Source organism: Triturus cristatus, chromosome 4_1 (genome assembly GCF_964204655.1).
Source record: "Triturus cristatus chromosome 4_1, aTriCri1.1, whole genome shotgun sequence".
Taxonomy (NCBI): Eukaryota; Metazoa; Chordata; class Amphibia; order Caudata; family Salamandridae; genus Triturus; species Triturus cristatus.
In genome coordinates, this window is record NC_140585.1 from 883,793,039 (window position 1) to 883,813,104 (window position 20,066).

General features: G+C 43.4%; 1 protein-coding gene across 1 annotated transcript in view; it reads right to left on the reverse strand.

Moving 5' to 3' along the window:
* Positions 1-633: 633 nt before the first annotated feature.
* The window catches only part of LOC146855714 (carboxypeptidase A1-like), a 41,680-nt gene continuing 22,247 nt past the window's right edge, over positions 634-20,066 (reverse strand). The window contains exons 10-11 of the mRNA XM_085653611.1: positions 1,434-1,518; positions 634-1,016 (exon numbers count right to left, since the gene is read on the reverse strand). Coding sequence (XP_085509737.1) covers positions 829-1,016; positions 1,434-1,518 — 273 coding nt within the window. The 3' untranslated portion in view covers positions 634-828. The remainder of the gene's footprint in view (positions 1,017-1,433; positions 1,519-20,066) is intronic.

Below are 20,066 nucleotides of genomic sequence, written 5' to 3' on the forward strand. Positions count from 1 at the left end.
GGAGATCTATGCACAGTGTGTAGATCTGCAGCTCTACATGCCAAGAACAGATGCATACTGGTAAGTAGCATTTCCCTTTCCACTCATGTCTTTCTAAAGTTAGACCTATGCTCATGCTTGTTTTAACTCCCATGCCTAGCATTTTACACAGCTGTTTGCAAGGATATGTTTTGACCTTGTGCAAGAATGTTGGACTGACTGGTGAAGAGCATTTTTGCTCCATTCCTTATTATGTTGGTAGCACACATGACGTAAAAAAAAAATCAGATTAGTTTTTTGCAAAAGTGCAACCTTTATGTAATCTGACCCCATATAAAATTTACGATTGGAGCAGGAGTGGATAAAGGAAAAGGGGTTGGGTGACAGGGAGACGAGTACTGGCCAGAAATTAGGAAGTAATCTTTTTCTTATCTGGTTGACCCGCAGTCGCAATTGATGTAATGCTCAGGTATGAAACTCGCTATATTGTTAATCTTGTATGCTTCGTCTATAATAAATATGTAATAAAATCAAAATGGTTTTCAATAGTTTTTTGTTTCATTGGTTGTGCGGCTTTCAATTTTGGAGCAGCGAACCCTATGTCACATGTTTGATTATATTAGAAAATGAAAAAAAGACCACATGAAATCAGGGTATTGGTTGTGATTTTTAGTTGCTGTAAAAGTGATTTTCAGCGGTATCGACTTCCATTGTAGTTTCTATTGGCTGCTGTGATCTGTCCAGTTCGATTTGTACAGAACAGGATCAACTCAGTCTTTGGGGCTTTTGAGCGTTATCCGTATTACCATTCTCTATTTCACCCACTCCCTTTTGATTGGGCTTTCCTATTTAGTAGGGGTTCTGTCGAGTGTGCTCGATGATCTTAAGAAGAGCCTCCCAGGTCTCCACTGCAGTGGGGATGATCTGATTGGCTGGCAGTACGAATCCATAGCGGCCGGTGTCGCGCAGCTCGAAGGTGTACGAGTACTTGATGCCCTGGTTGTAGGTCCAGTCAATCGTTCCGCCACTTGCTTGATCTAGGTTTGAAACAAAAGTAGTGATGTTAATCTACCAAGGAGCCCACATTTTAGGTGTATCGTGTTACACTACCTGACAATGCACCCTTTCCTTATCCTTAAATTGGGTCTGGCTGTCCAGGGTTTTTTCTTTTAGCCTGTAAGAGGCCAGAAGATATCTACCAAATTAGTAAGATGGTCTAGTGATGAGAGCACTTTGCTACTGTACAGACTAGAGATCATATCAAAACTGATGGATGTGGTAATATATAAATATGCAGACAACAAAAAACCTCAAACTGTGTTTCGGACTTCCTTGGTCATCTACTTCCCTCTGTAAAGAAGGTAATGGAAAACATGCTCCTTCACGGTACCTTGGTATCTACACAATAATAGGGACAAACCAGTGAGCAAACTCTCAAACTCAAGATGACTTACAGATGGTGGTGATGATGGTTCCATATTGGTACCTAGTCCCGTATTTGGACGACAGAGCAGAGACGGCATTCTTAGCCAGTTGATCCTAGGGGAAGAACCAGAAAACAGAAGTTAGTTGGTCTGCCTGAAGAACCAGCTCAGGGAATGAGCCTGATGACATTTGTTCCCATCTATGAGTTGTGAGAATGGATTTCCCTTTATAGCATGAAATGTTGACGTATTGTGTGAAACTCTGAATGCTCTGGAAAAACAACTAGCATGGTTTGTGTTCTGGAGACCACTGTTTGTGTTCTGGAGATCACTGTTCATGTGTGGTTGATGTTCTGATTTCTCGCAGCAGCAGATGCCTCCTTTAAAGCACTCAACTTAATTCAGAACATAGAATTTAGTATAGTCTTGAAGGAACTGAGTTTTTATTTACAAGATCCAATTTGAAGATACTCTACTGTTCATAATCATGAGGAGCCATATCACGGTTCCGTATTGTGTGCTATGCCGGTGCTGGGGTGGTGTGGTGAGCAAAAGAATGATGGATTAAACCCATATCCTTGTGACTGGGGGTGAATGTTTGCAATGTCCAGCATTCCGTCCATCAATTGTTTCTTTTGCCTATGTCGCCCTAAATAGGAAGGTTATATCCAGACGTAGCTCTCCCGTGCTCACTACACTACTGGATTCAAGCTAGCCTGGCTGACGAAGGGTGATGCCCTGAAACCGGTCCTAGGATGCTTGTTTCCGGTCCAGGGAGGACCTGGCTTGGCAGTTCGGGATGGACCATTCCCATGAGGCACAGGGTCAAGACAGATTTGCATATGGCTGGGTCCAAACTGGGGTGGTGTGGTGAGCAAAAGAATGATGGATTAAACCCTGATCCTTGTGACTGGGGGTGAATGTTTGCATAGTCCATCAATTGTTTCTTTTGCATTCAGTGCATACATTAACACAAATAATCTCCTAGCTAGTGCATGTTTTGCTGACAGCAAAGCTTGGAAACCCAAAGAGGCAATTGCTGCTGTGTATCCGAGCTCTACTGTCTGCAGCCCGTGCACTAACTTGGAGATTTTTCAAGTTAATGTATGCACTGAAGATGCAAAACATAAATGCACAGACCCCTTTTGCGGTTGTGTTGCGCAGTGCAGAAAAGAAGATCATGATACAGCCCCTGTAGTGTTAGTGCGAGTTTTACGTATTCAAATGTCTAGAGGCGCTAGTGTGGCATTGTACCATCAATTAAGCCTGCAAATGGTCTAATATGGCAATATATTTAAAATGGATGAGACCCGTCTGGTGAAATAAAGGGGGCCTTATCATGAACCCATTCTTTGAGCCGTGCTGACATAGGAGGGTCTGTGAATTTCTTTTTTTTCCATCTACAGCACGTACATTAACCCAAAATGCAGGTCTATAAGTGAGCCAAATTCCTCAGGGTACCAGACCATTCAGAAATTAAAGTGAGGAGATGCGAGGACGTGCATTCAGGAGAGAGTGAAAAGAGGGTGCTGAAGAGTAAAGAGATGAGATTCAAGACATGCAGATGGAGGAGATGTGGAGAAAGAAGAGCGCCCATCTCTAACAGAGAATGAACATAACAGGAGTGATTGAGACACTCTGAAGACCAATGCCCCTTCCACGCTTAATTTACACTGAAATATTTTCAATAATTATTGACAACAAAATTGTTGTTACGTATGGCTCGCATAGAGAGCCTCTATTGTTTATTTCAGTTTCCGAAAGTCCTAACTCCTTGCTATGACACCACAACAGTCAATATCAAAACTGGTTACCCGCTGTTGTGATGACATAAAGGCCTTCCAGGCCAGGCTGACAGGGCTCTCTGAGAGCCTGTCAGCGCAGCACTGATTGTCTGCTTTGACTGAAGGGAAAAAGCACCGTTGCAGGAGGGGGACGGAAGGCAGGGGAGTTAGAGGGTTTTGGCTATGAATAGCAGGTAAGATATTTATTTTTTCACATTTGCGTCAGGGAGGAGAGGACATGTTATGCATATCTCGCCCCTTATCCTCTGCTCCTGTGCAACAGCTGAAGGCAAGGGCAGATGATTTTGGCGTCCATACCTAACATAAAATGATAGATGGGTTAAAAGTGAATTACAGGGATGTTTTTCACCTCAGGGTTCTGAGTGACGTCAAATAGACAGCTCGAGCTTCACTCATCTATTTGACGTCACTCCAAACCCCTCGGTGAAAAACAACCATAATTCACTGATATCCATCCATAATTCTATATATTACTCATTTATCTTAAACAGTTATAACCTTTGACAGCGCCTGTTGTCCTGGCTGGTTTTAGGTGTATGTCAATTGTATTATTTATTTATTTTTATATATATATATATATATATATATATATATATATATATATATATATATATATATATATATATATATGAATGAAAGAAAGGGGTTTGCCTTTTGCGGGAAGCACTCGATTCAGATTCAATCGCACCAGGGACACCGCTGCAACCACTCACAAGACAGTTCATGCTGGATGCGTTTCGGGCCTTACGCCCTTCTTCTTTGCAGCTAACACAAAATTTGAACAAACAACCATTGCCAGGTACATCCCTCAATTTATTGAAGATTAAGACACGCCCTTGTGGGCCGGCAGTTCACTCTCCGCCTGTTTGGTGCATCATGGGCCTGGTAGTCCGTCCTTCAAACTCCATGTGGGTCGCTTGTGAAAAAACAGGTAAGTTCGTTGTACCAAAGGTGCAGCATGTTCTCCCAAGGTGCGTATCTGTTGCTCAACGTTGTCTGTCCCAATAAACAAACACGGACCCGCTCTATATGCGGTGGTGCTATCCCTCGACCTGGCGGGCCGATATGAATGAAAGAAAGGGGTTTGCCTTTTGCGGGAAGCACTCGATTCAGATTCAATCGCACCAGGGACACCGCTGCAACCACTCACAAGACAGTTCATGCTGGACGCGTTTCGGGCCTTACGCCCTTCTTCTTTGCAGCTAACACAAAATTTGAACAAACAAACATTGCCAGGTACATCCCTCAATTTATTGAAGATTAAGACACGCCCTTGTGGGCCGGCAGTTCACTCTCCGCCTGTTTGGTGCATCATGGGCCTGGTAGTCCGTCCTTCAAACTCCATGTGGGTCGCTTGTGAAAAAACAGGTAAGTTCGTTGTACCAAAGGTGCAGCATGTTCTCCCAAGGTGGAGAGTGAACTGCCGGCCCACAAGGGCGTGTCTTAATCTTCAATAAATTGAGGGATGTACCTGGCAATGTTTGTTTGTTCAAATTTTGTGTTAGCTGCAAAGAAGAAGGGCGTAAGGCCCGAAACGCGTCCAGCATGAACTGTCTTGTGAGTGGTTGCAGCGGTGTCCCTGGTGCGATTGAATCTGAATCGAGTGCTTCCCGCAAAAGGCAAACCCCTTTCTTTCATATATATATATATATATATATATATATATATATATATATATATAATTGGTCATTATATATTATATATATATATATAGAGAGAGAGAGAGAGAGAGAGAGAGAGAGAGAGAGAGAGAGAGAGAGAGAGAGAGAGAGAGAGAGAGAGAGAGAGAGAGAGAGAGAGAGAGAGAGAGAGAGAGAGAGAGAGAGAGAGAGAGAGAGAGAGAGAGAGAGCTCTAACAGGAGGCAAAATATATGCTAGGTGGCACACTGAGACAACCATAGAATTTCAGTTTACATGGTTGAGCCGTGCTTCTAATTACACTAGCTACGACCCTTTTAGAGACCCCGCGCAAATGTTCTCCTTCCACTGAAAGCTCAGTTAGAAACTCCTAGTTAGTGAATGTGCTACTGACAGCAGAGCTCAGCACCATGAAGGTGCAGTTACCGCCCTGTGTTTCTGAGCTCCGCGGTCTGCATCCCATTCACTAGGCGGGAGATTTTTAGTTGCTAATGTATGGGCTGAAGTGAAGTGCAGACCCCTTCAGAACGAAGTAACGCCGCATATGAGATTATTGATACGGTCCCAGAAGTTGTTTACTGCTCTTACAAACTCACGGTACTCCGATGATGCTCTATGCATAGCCAGAGGCATAGTTAGGATGCGATGTACCAAAGATGAATAAGTTCTGCCAAGTAGGCGAACCGAGGTTGCAATCAATGAATCGCTTGCAGTAAAGCCCCAGTGAAGCATCACTGTGTTGGTCTTCCAGCCACTGTTTGGTAGAGCCATGATTAGATGTTAGGTCTACAGAACCGCATCTATTCATGTGGATGACCATGTATAACCATCCCACTGTGTTGGGTCCTTCAGGGATCCTTGGGCACTGCGTACCTGAACTGTGGCTGTTTCTAAGCAGTTCAAATATATGCAGATGAGCGACTAAAGGCTAATGGAGATTTTGCGGCCAATCCTTGGGTCCTGTGTGAGTAGGTGTTAACTAGGCAGCGTCCCTGGTGGATACTGTTGTTTGCCACTGTGCTGGGCCCACAATAATACTCTTTCATTCCAGCTGGATACCAAGCTATGGCTTTTCCACTTGTCTCTCCAAAGCATGGAATCAAGGCACCACTTACTTTTCAATATAGCTTGCCAAGTGTTTTATTGTATATGGCCCAGGATACTGGTGCAATAGATAACAGTTTAAATGTGATTTGTGTGTAATTTTTTGTCCAGGAAGGATCTATGCTTGCCTTTGTCAAGGATGGAATTCTATTTCACATGTATTAGACAATGTTCTTAGTTCATTCGTCATACCTCTGTGTAGTGTCCCTTTTTAACCTTAGGCTCCAACCCTTTTTACAACTACACCCTTTTTCATTCTACTTAAAACCCTGACTTTCATCTATTCTGGAAGAAGTCGTAAAATGCAACAAAGTTGGCTGTGTAAAGGGCATAACATGGCATTCCTAGAATTTGTTTTCTACTATAGATGGCAGTGCACTGTAGGAAATTATAGGGGGGCTGTTTTTTCAAGACAGACATTCAATGCTGGTCATAATCAACAAGCAAACTAAAGCAAGATTCTTGCTTTACAGATGGTTGAATGAGCTTATACTGTTATTTTTTAGTTGGAAGAGGAAATTCATAGTAACTTATATTCTAGACTATGGAAGGTTTTGTTGAAATGCTAACTAGATTGGTTGAGATTCCAGTGTTATGTTATGTTATGTTAAAATTACTTGTAGAGCGCACGTACACCAATTGGTTTCTTGGCGCCGGATCTAGGATGTGCTGGAGCCCTGTTGATGTGTCATAAGCTTGGAATTAGTCATTGGCTTGGGTGAATAACCAGATCTTGAGAAGTCTTCTGATTTTCGTGAGGTCTGCACATGCTCTAAGGTTTGGTTGAAGACAATTCCAAAATCCAGGTGCCAGCACTGCAAATCTGCAGCCACCTTGTCACTTCAGTTTGTAAGAGGGTGTAGCCAACAGGTCCATATGAGATGAACACAGGTTGCGAACAGGTATATACCTTTGAATAAGGCTGGAGATTAATTTTGGGCTTGGACCATACAAGGATTTAAAACTCAAGAAACCCACTTTGAAAGCAGATCGTTGTGGGATGGGGAGTCAATGTAACTTCCTCATAAGGGGGGAAACGTGTTGCCATCTGGGTTGCTGGAAGATCAGTTTAACGGCATAGTTCTGCACTAGTTGCAGTCTCCTGGTGAGTTACAATGGGATGCAAAAGTATAGAGAGTTGGCATAATCTAAATGAGAAAACACCGTGGCTAGAACAGCCTGAATCAGTGCTTCTCTAGTAAGGAGTCTGCTGATCTTCCTTATTTTTCTTAGCTGATTTAGCTGACGAAAGCAGGTCGAAGTAACCAATGTAATTTGGGTTTTCATAGAAAGGTCACTGTTGATTATCACCCAGAGGCTTCTAGCTGAGGAAGATGGGGTGGGAGCACCCAACTCGATTGTCCAGAACTGAGGGCTCCAAGGAGTACCTCCTATAAGTTCGGTCTTATCCGGATTGAGTTTCAACTGGTTTCTGTTCATCCAGTCCCAGATGTGCAGCAGGGTGGTTTGGAATTCCAGCACCGATTCAGGAGAATTATTAATGGCGAACATTAGCTGTGAACGTACACACCTTCCTTTCTTTTAAAGACTGGATCAGTGTCAGGAGATAAAGGGTGAACAGATGAGATAACGAGGAGCCCTGGGGTACTCCGCAAGGTACGTTCCTTTTAGATGCTGTGAACTGGGATGGGCGGACTGACTGGGAGCGGTCTTCCAAGAATGACACTATCCATCTGAGAGCTGATCCCTGAAGATGGAATTGGGGATTGAAACAGCTGTCGAGGAGGTACAACGCCTGACCAAAGAGATCTCTGACCTCAAGAAAGAGATTATTGAGGACAGAGCCCTGGTAAATGCAAAAGAGGCTTTGGAAAGATTGGAGAGGACTATCCGGGAGTTTGACATCTATACCCAGGCGACCAAATTGGATAAGGTAGCAAGGGACATTACATTTTATGATAAGAAAAATACGTACCCTTACCTACAGGAAGACTACTATACGAGAGAACAGAGAGGCACTTTCTCCAGTAGAGGAAGGGGTGGATATAGAAGGTACACCACTTTTTCAGGGTCATCACTAGGGAGTGGATCTGATAGCGACAGTGAGCGTCCCAGTACGAGCACGTCTGCACCTGCCACGGGTCACTTAGCTACGGGCCAAGCATACACTGAACTGCAACCTTCTACGTCCTCTTTTTTAGCAGAGGACCCATGGTGGGGCCAACGAGGTCGAGGACGCCCCTGGGGCAGACCCAGGGGTGCCAGGGGCCAAATGTGGAACCAAGGCAGAGGGAGATCGAACAAACAGATACATTTCCAGCAAGACACACATGGGGATATACAAACGAGGCGCCAACACTACAGATGGTGACTCATGAATCTGTGAACCCTGTAGTTAACCTTTCTAACTACATTCTAAAACCCAATGAACAAAAAATATTGGAAAAGGGCCTATCGTTTGTACCCACCAACATGCCCAATAATTTTAACTTGAAGGTTGAACTGCATCAATTTTTCCGAAAGATTAGTTTGAAACATTATTTTCAGAAAATCCCGTACAATCCTACATTCTCGGGTAGTGGCTTGAGACCCCCATCCAGTTTTAACCCCCCCACTCATTTACTATCTCACAAATTGTTAGCTTTTGAACAGGTTGTATTGAGGGATGTGGACGTAATACTGTCCAATCGACAGTATGTGCAATACAATGTGAGTAAACCTGAACGGGATGGCTTGGTTTCTCTCAAAACTAATACCAACATAGTAATAAAACCAGCTGACAAGGGGGGAGCCATTGTGATACAGAATGTGGAAGACTACAAAAAAGAAATTCTTGGCCAGTTATCAACTGTAGGTAACTATGCGAAACTGAGAAGTGACCCTACACAAGATATTACCAACTTAATAAGAGTAGTCACGCGGGATGCATTTGAATCTGGCTTTATAAACAAACTTGAAAATGAGTACCTCAACAACAAGCACCCTAGGACACCCACAATTTACACCCTCCCGAAAATACACAAAAGTATGGTATGTCCACCCGGTAGGCCTAATATCTCAGGGTGTGGGTCCATTTTGGAGCCACTTTGTAAATATATTGATGTGTTTTTAAAACCCATTGCTGAAAACACCTCTACCTACCTTAAGGATACTATGCAGACTATTCAACTTGTTGATGACCGCCCACGTGACCCATCAGCGGACATTCTGGTCACTATGGATATAGTGTCATTGTATACTAACATTCCACAATGTGCTGCCCTGACATGCATTGAGTCAATATTAAACCAACGGCCTACACCACACAGGGTGCCAACTCAATTTATTATTGAGCTCCTACGTATTGCCATGACCCGGAATTATTTTACTTTCTTGGGGGACTTTTACGTCCAAACGAAGGGCGTGGCTATGGGGGCGAGCTTCGCGCCCAATCTGGCTATCATTTTCATGCATGAGTATGAACAACGTTTTGTTTTAAATGAATATAACCCACATAGAAACTGTATCATGCTGTGGCGACGGTATATTGACGATGTCCTCATGATCTGGAAGGGTGATGAGGACCAATTGACTGCCTTCCATCAGTGGCTTAACAATTGCTCTCCCGATATCCAGTTTACCCTGGACTCCAGTAGGGTTACAATTAATTTTCTGGACATTACAATAAATGCTCACTCAGGGAAACTTTATACTAATCTGTATAGGAAAATTAGTGAGCGTAATACATTACTGAGGTATACGAGCCACCACCCTCGCAACCTAAGAGATAATTTGCCTTTTGGGCAGTTCCTGAGGTTACGGAGGAATTGCTCTAGAAAGGAAGATTATTTTGACGAATCAGCTGGCCTCCTGGCTAGACTGAGTGAACGTGGATACCCCATTAGATTACTAAAGAGAGCACGTAAACGTGCGTGGCATAACCAGAGAGACACCTTACTAACTCCGAAGGTAAGAACTGATGACAAGGATGAACGTTTGGTGTGCGTTACGACTTTTAATACTAAGAGTAATGCCATAAAGAAGACCATAAACCAACACTGGCATTTGGTGTCAGATGAACTAGGGAACATACCCACTCCCCTATATGCCTTTAAGAAAGGCAGAAATATTAGGGACTCTGTGGTCAAGTCTTTTTTGGACACTCCGAAGATATTGGGACAGACCACCCTTTGGGGCATCCCGCTAGTCAGGGGCCATCACAAATGTGGCTCATGCAAAGCTTGTCACATGACAAAAGAAATGCCAGAATTTGTACACAATGACCAAATGCACACACTGAATGAACACACTAACTGCAACACTAGTGGAGTCATTTATGCTATTATTTGCCCCTGTGGTTTCATGTACATTGGGCAAACTGTCCAGAGAGTGAAATGCCGTATCCTGCAGCACTGCAGTCGCATACGGTGCAGGGTACTAGGCGCCCCACTGGTTGAGCATTTCACCTTGTTTGATCATACACCTGAAAGCCTCCGCTGGTGGGTCATAGAAAAGGTTAAATCGAACCCCAGAGGAGGTGATTTCAGCACTGTGCTTAGTAGACGTGAGTGTAAATGGATACATCGCTTGAACACTGTCAACCGGGGGTTCAATGAATTTGAGGAGATCAGCAGACAAGTGTCGGTGCTCACTAATGCATGAAGATGATGTTAAAATGAGCATTCCAGGGATCTGGATGCTATGTTCATAATTACATACTATGTGACTCACTAGGGATCTAGTGGTCTTTAATAATATTATTTGACTATTTGTGAAATTTGTCATGACCATTCATTATGTTTGTCCCATATGTTCAATCACCCTTTGTTTGGGTTTTTTAATACGCATTTTGTCAGTGTATATAATATTGTGAATGTGGTTTGTTTGTCTGGTCTTCCATTATATTACTGGCAAATATTGGCATATATGCCTGTTTCTTCTCTCTTTTTTCTGTCCTCTTTGAATTTTAATATTAATAATAAAATGTTACCAACTAACACCTAATTAATATCACCTCTGTCCCCTTCACCGGACGCTGGAATTAGTCTTTCCTCCCTTTCCCTACCGGTTACGTTACCGGCAACTCCATTAATACGCTCACACGCCGCCCGCCTCCATTAGACACTTTCTCGATCTGGAGATGGACGCGAAGCAACAGATGCGCTTGTAGACCCCCCGAAGCAATCCCATTACGCATTGGTTTTAAAAGTAAGTTATACCCATAAATATACATCCAGAATCTTGATTTGTGCTAAGCTGACTTGCGAGCGCCTTAGTTATCGGATAGCTTTTCCTCGTAGTCATTTAATTACACGCCGTTTCTTTAAGCTGACTCACGAACGAATGCTTTCATTCATGGTTTCTCTGCAGGGAGCCGCTCGCTTAGCAGGATATAGCAACGCTCTCCCTTCTGTCTCACAGTTATAATTAGACTCATGAGTGACTGGTTTCTGTATATATTGACGCTGTTTTATAAATTAATGGGTAATTTCTGCCTGTAGGGAGCTGGCTGCCAAGTAACCCTTGATGCATTCCTCCACATATTGATCGAGCATGTTTTGCCGTTAGGGTTATTATCTACAGTCACGTTGTTCAACAACGAGCAGCTTAAATATATTGATTTGTTGATTATGTAGAACACACAACAGGAAGGAACATTAATTAGGGTTGTGCCTCTCTTTGCGCTATGATGGATTCCCTTTAGCGTTACATCGTTTGATTATTTCAGAATCACTCCAATCAGTCCAGTCACAATTTTACCATACAGAAGTATGCCTTAGTTATTGCATGGCTGATTTAATTACTATTACGCTATGATGTGGAGATAGAATCGGTAATCCTGACCTTAGAATCCTTTTGTCTCCTTTCAGGTGACTGGGATTCGCTCCCTTTGGTTTTCGGGGTGAAATCATTATACCTAAGTGTGAAGGTAATTTTCCCACTAGTGGTGGGGTTTAAATTGTGTTGTTTATTAATTTATCGGCACCATTTAAGTATATTTATCATTCCTTAAGATTACGGTTGAGGAAGGATACCCCCATATTGGACAATAGGATACCATGGACTCTCGTCCACATCTGTGACGGGTGAGATCCTTTTATTATATACAATTATTGTATGATTATTTCAATCTTTTAGTGCAACGAATTGACCTTGGTCCTCCCCTTTTCAGGTTGCCCAGTGTAGTCCTGATGAAGATCCGCCCTGCCGAGGCACTAATCACCCTTTGGCCATAAGTCGGATCCAAACGTCGACGCCCAACCTATTTAACCTGTACCTTGTTTGTTTAATACGTGCTACTCTAGAATTGACGTCTAGTTTTGAATTGACGTAAAGGATATACTGTGCGAATATAATTGGGCCAGGTTACCCAAGGACGGTGATTCACAACCGGTCCCTTTGTTCTCTTTGATTTATTGAACCTTTCAAAAATTCACACTGATTTTTCCTTCCCTCTCACATCACTTCTGAGCACCCTGTTTTATCTGCACGTCTCCATCTGGAGCAACCTTTCCTAATTTCCTCATTGAAATTGTTAAGTTGTATCATATACTGTCTGGATTTCACCAAAACTCTTTCAAATAAATATACGGTGATCCAGCTTCATGGTTTTCTGTTGCACTAATTGAATTAATATTGCTAGATAGATTCCTATGTTTTATTGCTTTGTTCAATAATATGCTAAAAAAAGAATCTTTGATATACTCAACTGAAAGATAGGTCTAGGACCATTGTTTTTTGTACCAGATCCCTGAAGACCAGCGGCTCGGACACGATCAATCAGAATACCGTGATCGACCGTGTCAAATGCCGCTGACCGGTCCAACAGCACCAAGGCCTGGGGGGATCCTTTATCTGTTTCATTCCGAAGTGTGTCCAGAACGGTCAGTATGACTGCCTCTGTTGAATGAGCTGGACGAAATTCTGCTTGGCAGGGGTTGAGAAATTCCGGCTGTTCGATAAAGGCACATAAGCATTTTGCCACATAGGATTCAAGTACCTTGGCCAGGTAAGGGAGCAGCGAGATTGGGCGATAATTAGTCAACGTCTGAGGATCAGCCCCTGGTTTGTTTTGAAGGGGGACCATAATAGCTTCTTTAAAGGCTCTCAGGACGATGCCCTGAGCCAATGACTCATTTAGGAGTGAGAGGGAGGGCCTAGGGAGTAAAGAGAAAACCTCTTTTAAGACATGGAGTGGACAGCTGTCAGTCGGGGACTTCGATTTTACTTTAGACAAAATGTCCAGTAAGTCTAGGCTGTCTATCGCGGAAAAATGCTCAAGAGTGGGCATTTTTCAGCATGGTTGGAGGAGCCTTGAGGGTATTGCACTTTGGGATACTGCCCTTGACCAAAACGATTTTATCTATGAAGAAGGTGTTAAGAGAGTTGCACAGTGCTTGAGATGGTATAGGTTTTACTGTGACTCTATTGGGATTCGATAATTCATTGATAATGGAGAATATTTCTTTTGACCTGTTAGAAGAACTCATGATTTTTGCAGAAAAATAAGTGGCCTTGGCTGTGGAAATTGACTTTTTATATAGCCTAAGTTGGGCTAAGTAGACCTCTCTTTTGTCAGGAGAGTAGCTATGTCTCCATCACCTTTAGGTTTGACAGAGGGCTAATTTTTAGATCCGCAGAGAACCTTTTCTGGGCCTCATGGCGCCTAGCAGATCTCACCCTCCTAAGCGGGGCATGTTTGTTGCTGGCCGCTGATAGCCATTCACTAAGGCTTTCCACACTGGCCGTGACGGAGGACTGGATGACAGGGACTGTGTTTGTCAAAGTATTCAGGAATGAAGTTTGGTCCATACTGTTCCAGTTCCTGGCTATGGTCCCTTTAGCTACTGGTGGTATGACCTTGTTTATATTGTTGATAGTAAACTGTATTAAGTAGTGGTCCGACCATGTACAGGGGGAAACTGTCAATGCAGACACTGTAATGTTAGCTGTCCAAACATGGTCTAGGGTATGTCCCTTAATGAGCGTGGCAGAGGTTACCCTCCGAGTAAAGTTTAACCCATTAAGTAGGTCGATTAGCTCTCCAGCATGAGAGCCTCCCAGAGTATCATTGGCCCAGTAATTAAAATCGCCAATCAGCAATATGTTTGCATGGTTCATCGTAAGATGGGCCATCTGCTCACCCAGACAGTGGGGGAACAGAGGCATATTCTGAGGGGGCCTATATAGTAGAGAACAAATCAGAGGAGCCGAGGCAGACTCCAATTTGATAACTAAGGTATCTACTGAGCTTAAGGCTAATGGTGTTAATGAAGTAAATTCTAACTCCTGACGTATGATGGCAGCTACTCCCCCCTCCAGCCTTTCCTGAGGGACGGTTCGCCTAAAGGATATTGTAATTGTTTGGGAGTGCCGCCAAGATATCGGGGCGGATTCCTGTGATAGCCAAGTTTGTGTTAATCGAAGAATACCTGGGTGTGTAGAATCTAGTGAATTAAATATGTCCAATTTATGTTTATGCAGGGAATGAGTGTTTAAATAAAGGATGGTTAATTCGCAAGGTCTATCATAGTCCAAGTTCCTGTTGAGTTCTTTTTTAATTAAGTCCTGCTTCGTGTTGAGAGTGTGTCATTTCTGGGAAGGAGGACCTAGTTACCATGATTCCCAGCCTGGTTAGTCTAGAGCTGATAGAGGAGTTAAGAGGCTGATTTATCAAATGAAGGAACTTTAACTTAGATGGTGTATAGGTTAAAGAATGGGCATAGTAACTGGCCCTTGGCCCCGTACAGCTGCGGACGGACGCAGACGGGCTTGCCTTTGGCGCGCCTTTGTGTTTGGGACAGAAAACAAAGGAAGTCCAAATCCAGATGCAACAGGAGCTGTGCAGGCTGGCCGCCTAAAGTTCATGGAGATAGGGAAAGGTTGTTTGTATTTATTCACTCAACATACATACAAGCTAGTGTGGACAGAATTTCATGACATTGGAGCATGACATGTGAGCGAAGAGAGTAAAGGTTAGGAGGAGCCCGTGGAATACATGGTACTTGTTCTCTGGTGGAGAGGGAATAGCCGCAGCCTTGATTAAGGGCAAGATGGCCAGTTTGGCTTTTTATGGGAAGTTGTTTATGGGTACAAACCATTACCAGGGAAAAGAGACTGTTGGATGATGGTGGTTTGAGCTAAGTATCAAGGGAAGTCATAAGATTTAGAAGGACCAATTACTTACTTGTTGTTGAAACCCTCCAGAAGACTGAGGAAAGTTTGTCTTGAGATTTTAGGGTGGCTGAGCTGGTAGAAGTAGGGTCCTAAGTCAGGATTGAGGGGCCTGATGTCATTTTGGAGGAGGGCAAGATCAACATTTGATTGGTTAAAGCAAAAGCTGATCAAAGGGAGATATTTTTTAGGAACAGATGGAGGCAGAGCAATTTGCTCTGTTTTGGTGTTTGGGGGTTATTTGTGCAAAGGCAATAGGGTAGAATTAGGATATTTATCCAAATAAGTGGTACAAGGGTCAGCAGTAACTAGGTTCTGGTCGTGTTGTAAAGTCTGAAATGTGGGTTGCATTTAAAAAAGACCATGGAATGCACATATACATGAGTGCAAAGGAAAGGGCATTTGAGCTTATAAGGCAATGGGACAAAGATAAAGTTGTTTGTGTGGCTGGAGTAGTTCTTCAAACAAATGTTACTTTTCAACACTTTACGATATGGACCTTACAAGGACATGAATCACTTAAAGTGCTGCTAAATGGTGAATGGTGGTGACCAAATGTATTTGACATGGCCTTGCAGCAAATATTGACAGAATTCTCATTTAAATATGGTTCTTGCATCTTTAAAACCATTTTAGGCAGCAACGTGGCCACGGGGATCCACTCTGAATGAACATGTAGATCGCTCACTGATCAATACGTAACAAATGGGAGCATGGTGTACAAAGCAGGTTTGAAGAAACCAAGGCACCAGCCAATAATGCTTGAGTGGACAATAACATCCTGTTTATTGGGTGAGAAAACTAGCGTTTGGCTTTTACGCAGGCCTCTCAAAAATAGAAGGAAACTCCTGTCTCAGTTGGTCTGAATTATACAAGTAACTACAACTGTTTGCCTAATCTCTTGTTTACAAAAACTTGAAAACCAGGTTTACAGGGTGCATGTTTTATGCAAAATGCTTTAAATTGTGTTTTTTATTCAGGCTTTTAAAGAAAAAATATAATATTTCATTACATTTACATTTCACCATTGTAATAATTTATATTTCAATTGCTCAGAACATGATTTGTAAATTGACTTCAGATTTTCTTGTATTTACGCAACAAGGTAATTCTTAAAAATAGATTCTTTCCTTTGAATTATTCCTTTTCGTCTTGCTAATCTATATTCTATGTCAGGAACGGAGGATTCATGTTATGCTTCTCTTTCTTTGCTAGAGAAAATACAGCAGCCAATCAAAACATTATAAACGAAAAACTACATTTCTCATGAACCCCCGTAGTCCCCCTTCCACTGGGTCATGCATAGTATCTAAGGTCCTGTGATGATCAATCTTCTTTTCTTTGTTGCCATAGACGCTGAGTTAAGTGAACATTTTTGCTAACATATGCGCGTATTTACTGACATAGAGTTTGTGTTTGCGGTTATTGTGGCTTGCACTGTCACTTGCATGCGATTGCTTTAATCGGGTGCTACCGCCCGTTTTTAGGTCTCGCTGAACCAGCGCATGCGCTGCTCTGCGAGACATTTAGTTAGTGGCTTTTCAAAGTGCTACCACAATCTTTTCCTGGCCTCAAGCTTGCGTTCACGAGCGCGTGCACACGCGCAAGGCGCCATGTGGCTTTCATGGCTCATTAAGCCTTGCTCTCTCAAGCACCTTGCTTTGCCCCTCTCCCACCGAAATGAAAACATTGATTACGGGTACCCACATTGCTTCGAAAAGACCTATAACCTTACGAAGTCAAGGAATGCATATTTATATTGTCTCTCTGCGTGTGTTACCAAGATTTTCTTGGAGCTAACACTGACCTCCAGTGTTCATTTTGTGAATTGCTTTTCTGTTATTGTAAATTTTGTAAATATTGTAATGAACAGAGGTGGCTTATTTCTGCATACCTTTTTTATTAGAATGCCCTTCCTGGACGAGGTCTAAATAGTCAATGTACTGGTGAATAGCTAGCTTGTAAATAAAATACTTAGATTTCCGCTTTGTTTTTTTCTCTTTTTAATGTCATTTATATTGGGGATTCCTTTACAATCCGTATTTGAAGCGCATGTCCACCAGTTACCCTTTTAAAGAAAGGATTTGTGTACATAGCTATGTTGTACGGTCTTCGAATACCTGACACAAGCATACACGAACACCTAGCTTCGGTTTTCTCGTTAAAGACCATTTCTGACATTATGAATCAAATGTAATAAGAAAATGTGGCATTCCATTTTGCTGCATTTAAACAGAGGAGTCGTTTACAAATGTCTACAATTGGCATTGTCTTCCTTGTGCGCAAGTTCCCAGATAGGTTGAGCCATATATGAAGCTCTGGGCCCAGAGACTGCCCTTTATTCGCATAGACGTTGCAGCGCTCGGGTGGTCAGCTCAGCAGGTGCTGCTCACTCAGGCGGAAGGACGTGCCCAGGAGCTTTCACGTCAGCTGTTCCCTGAATAGCATGTGTTCGCGGCGATCTAAGACGCGTTATGAGTCAGTGTAAAAATATTAAACTTAAATTTGTTTTTGTTTAGGTAGCTAGTGGAAAATCCAAATGTTGCCTGGATGTGTGCCTTGGGGTTTAGAAGGGAGCGTCTCTCTTGTGTCTTTTTTATGCAGCTGCTGCAATTTCTTGGAGATTTTTGGCACCTCGGTGTACTGCGGACTGTAATTATTTATGTGGACAGCATCACTGTGGGATTCCTTTCAGCTTGTTGTATTTGATTTAACGTTGTGCATTTCTAACACTGGTGCCGGAAGTCTGTGAAATGCTTTCAATTTGAGATTCCTGTATTCATATTAACCATTATCAAGTGAGTAAAAACACCACACCCATTCGAATATTTAGTTTTATTTTATTTTCTCAACGTAAAAAAACTCTTATTATATAATCATAATGCATAATGTGCTTATAGAGTAATTTAAAGATTGGCACCACGTTGGCTCCTTTGTCCATAGTGGTATTAGCTTCGGGAGAACCAAGCATTGGCATAGCCAATAGGTCTCGCCTTTGGGACCGTATAAGTGTTTAGCCATGCAACACTTGATGTTGTTGCATGAAGAATATTGTGCTGCATAACTCAAAACTTATAAGGTCCCAAAGGCGAGACCTATTGGCTATGCCAGTGCTTGTTGGTGTTGCAGTGCATCGGGAGGCGCGATACATGCTTTGGGCCCAGTCCTCTCTCACTGACTGTGTTTGCGCATGCGTGGTAAAGCCGAAATCTGGAGGTTTACTGATCGGTTCACCACGCTGCATGCAAGGAATTTCTCAGCCCTTCTACAGGTCCCAGTGAGCGCCCGATGGGGTGGAAAACACGAGAGCAAGGCCGATGGTTTTGAAGCTCTGGTTTCACTCAGAGCTCCGCCTTCACAGCAGATCTCTCCACTTCTTCCTCTGACTCCCAGTCAGACAAGGAGACTATTCAGGTGGATTCTGAACTGGCCGTCAAACGGAAGCGCAAAGTGCGGCATGTGAGACCTGATATACCCTCCAACAAGAACCTGTTGTTTGACCCCAGAGAGACTGTGCACTCTCGTTCCACAGAACGGGTCCCCGTATGGAGTTGGCCCATTATGTACTAGCTAATCTATGCCAGCCTTTAAGAGGGAGGTACGCAATACCTTGGTGCTCCGAGTGCCAGCGCCCATCTTTGCTGGGGAAGGTGGTGGATACACCACAGCTCAACCCGAACATGGCAACGTTCCTTAAGAAATTCTCCAAAGACCCCAAGAAAGGACTGGAGAGAGCTTGGCGGGGCTGCCAGGAACTGCTCGACATCTCTGGCCCAATCACTAAAATACTTGATCTGGCAGTTCAGGCTAAGGATAATCAGGCCCAATTGGATCCCGCCGAGGTACTGGAGTGGACGCAGAGGACTTTGTGTCTTTTAGGTAACGCCAAATGCGCCTTGTCCACCAAGTGGCGTGAGTCAATTCTTATGCGCATTAGCCCTCAACTCGCAGATTTGGCCTCCACCGAGGCTGGCACCTTGGTCATCTGGTTGCTATTCGGCGACAAGTTTGTCAAAGATGTAGGAAAGTATGTGTCAACCTTTTCGGCCTTAGACAAGGCGCAAACATTATTGAAGAAGGTCTTGAACAGGGGCGTTTTTGTTAGGGCCGGAAGCTATCATGGCCGAGCGACAGGCCGTAGCTTCCAACAGGCCACACGTGGATATGCGCCCAGAGTAGGGGGTGCCCCGAAAACGTTACTCCAACTTCTAATCCACATGAAATCAAGGAAGACGATGTCATGCCCAGCATGGGGGTTACTGTGGTGGAGACAACACCGCAGATGCCTCTTTTGTAGGTGAGCCTTGTTCCTTAATCAGATGTTCTGAAGGGGACACGGATTTAGTTGTTTTATCACAATTGGTTGACGATTTTGCAAGACTCATAGATGTTGCAGACAGTACAAGGGTTTCAGCTGGAATTTTACTCTGCTTCTCGTCAGGGGAAGCTCCTGTCACCTCTCCAATTTCCCAAACCAAGATGTCTTTCTTAGACTAAAAGGTTCAGTCAATTTATAGCCAAAGGGGCGGTGACCGAGACAACCTTACATCCCAGGGGCTTCGTCAGTACAATCTTCTTGGTTCCCGCGAAAGATCAGGGTTTTTGCTTGGTACTCAACTTGAAGGATTTCAACTCTTGGATTGTGTTTCGCCACTTCAGGATGGAGGGCATACATTTATTACGAGATATTCTGCAAAAAGGCGACTGGCTGGTTCGTTTAGATCTATGCCTATTTGGCGGTACCTATCTACACCCTGCATCGAAGATTTCTAACAGTTCCAATGGTAAGATAGGTGCTACGAATTCACAGCCATTCCCTTCGGTCTCTCTTCGGCCCCTTGGTGCTTCACCAAGCTCCTTCGGCTGGTAGTACAGTACCTTTGAGAGAGAGGGGTGCGATTGATCATTCACTTGGACAATATTCTCATCATGGCACAAGACAGAGAGACAGTTCTCTGTCATTTATCTTGGATGAGATGTCTCTTCAGGATCTGGGGTATGT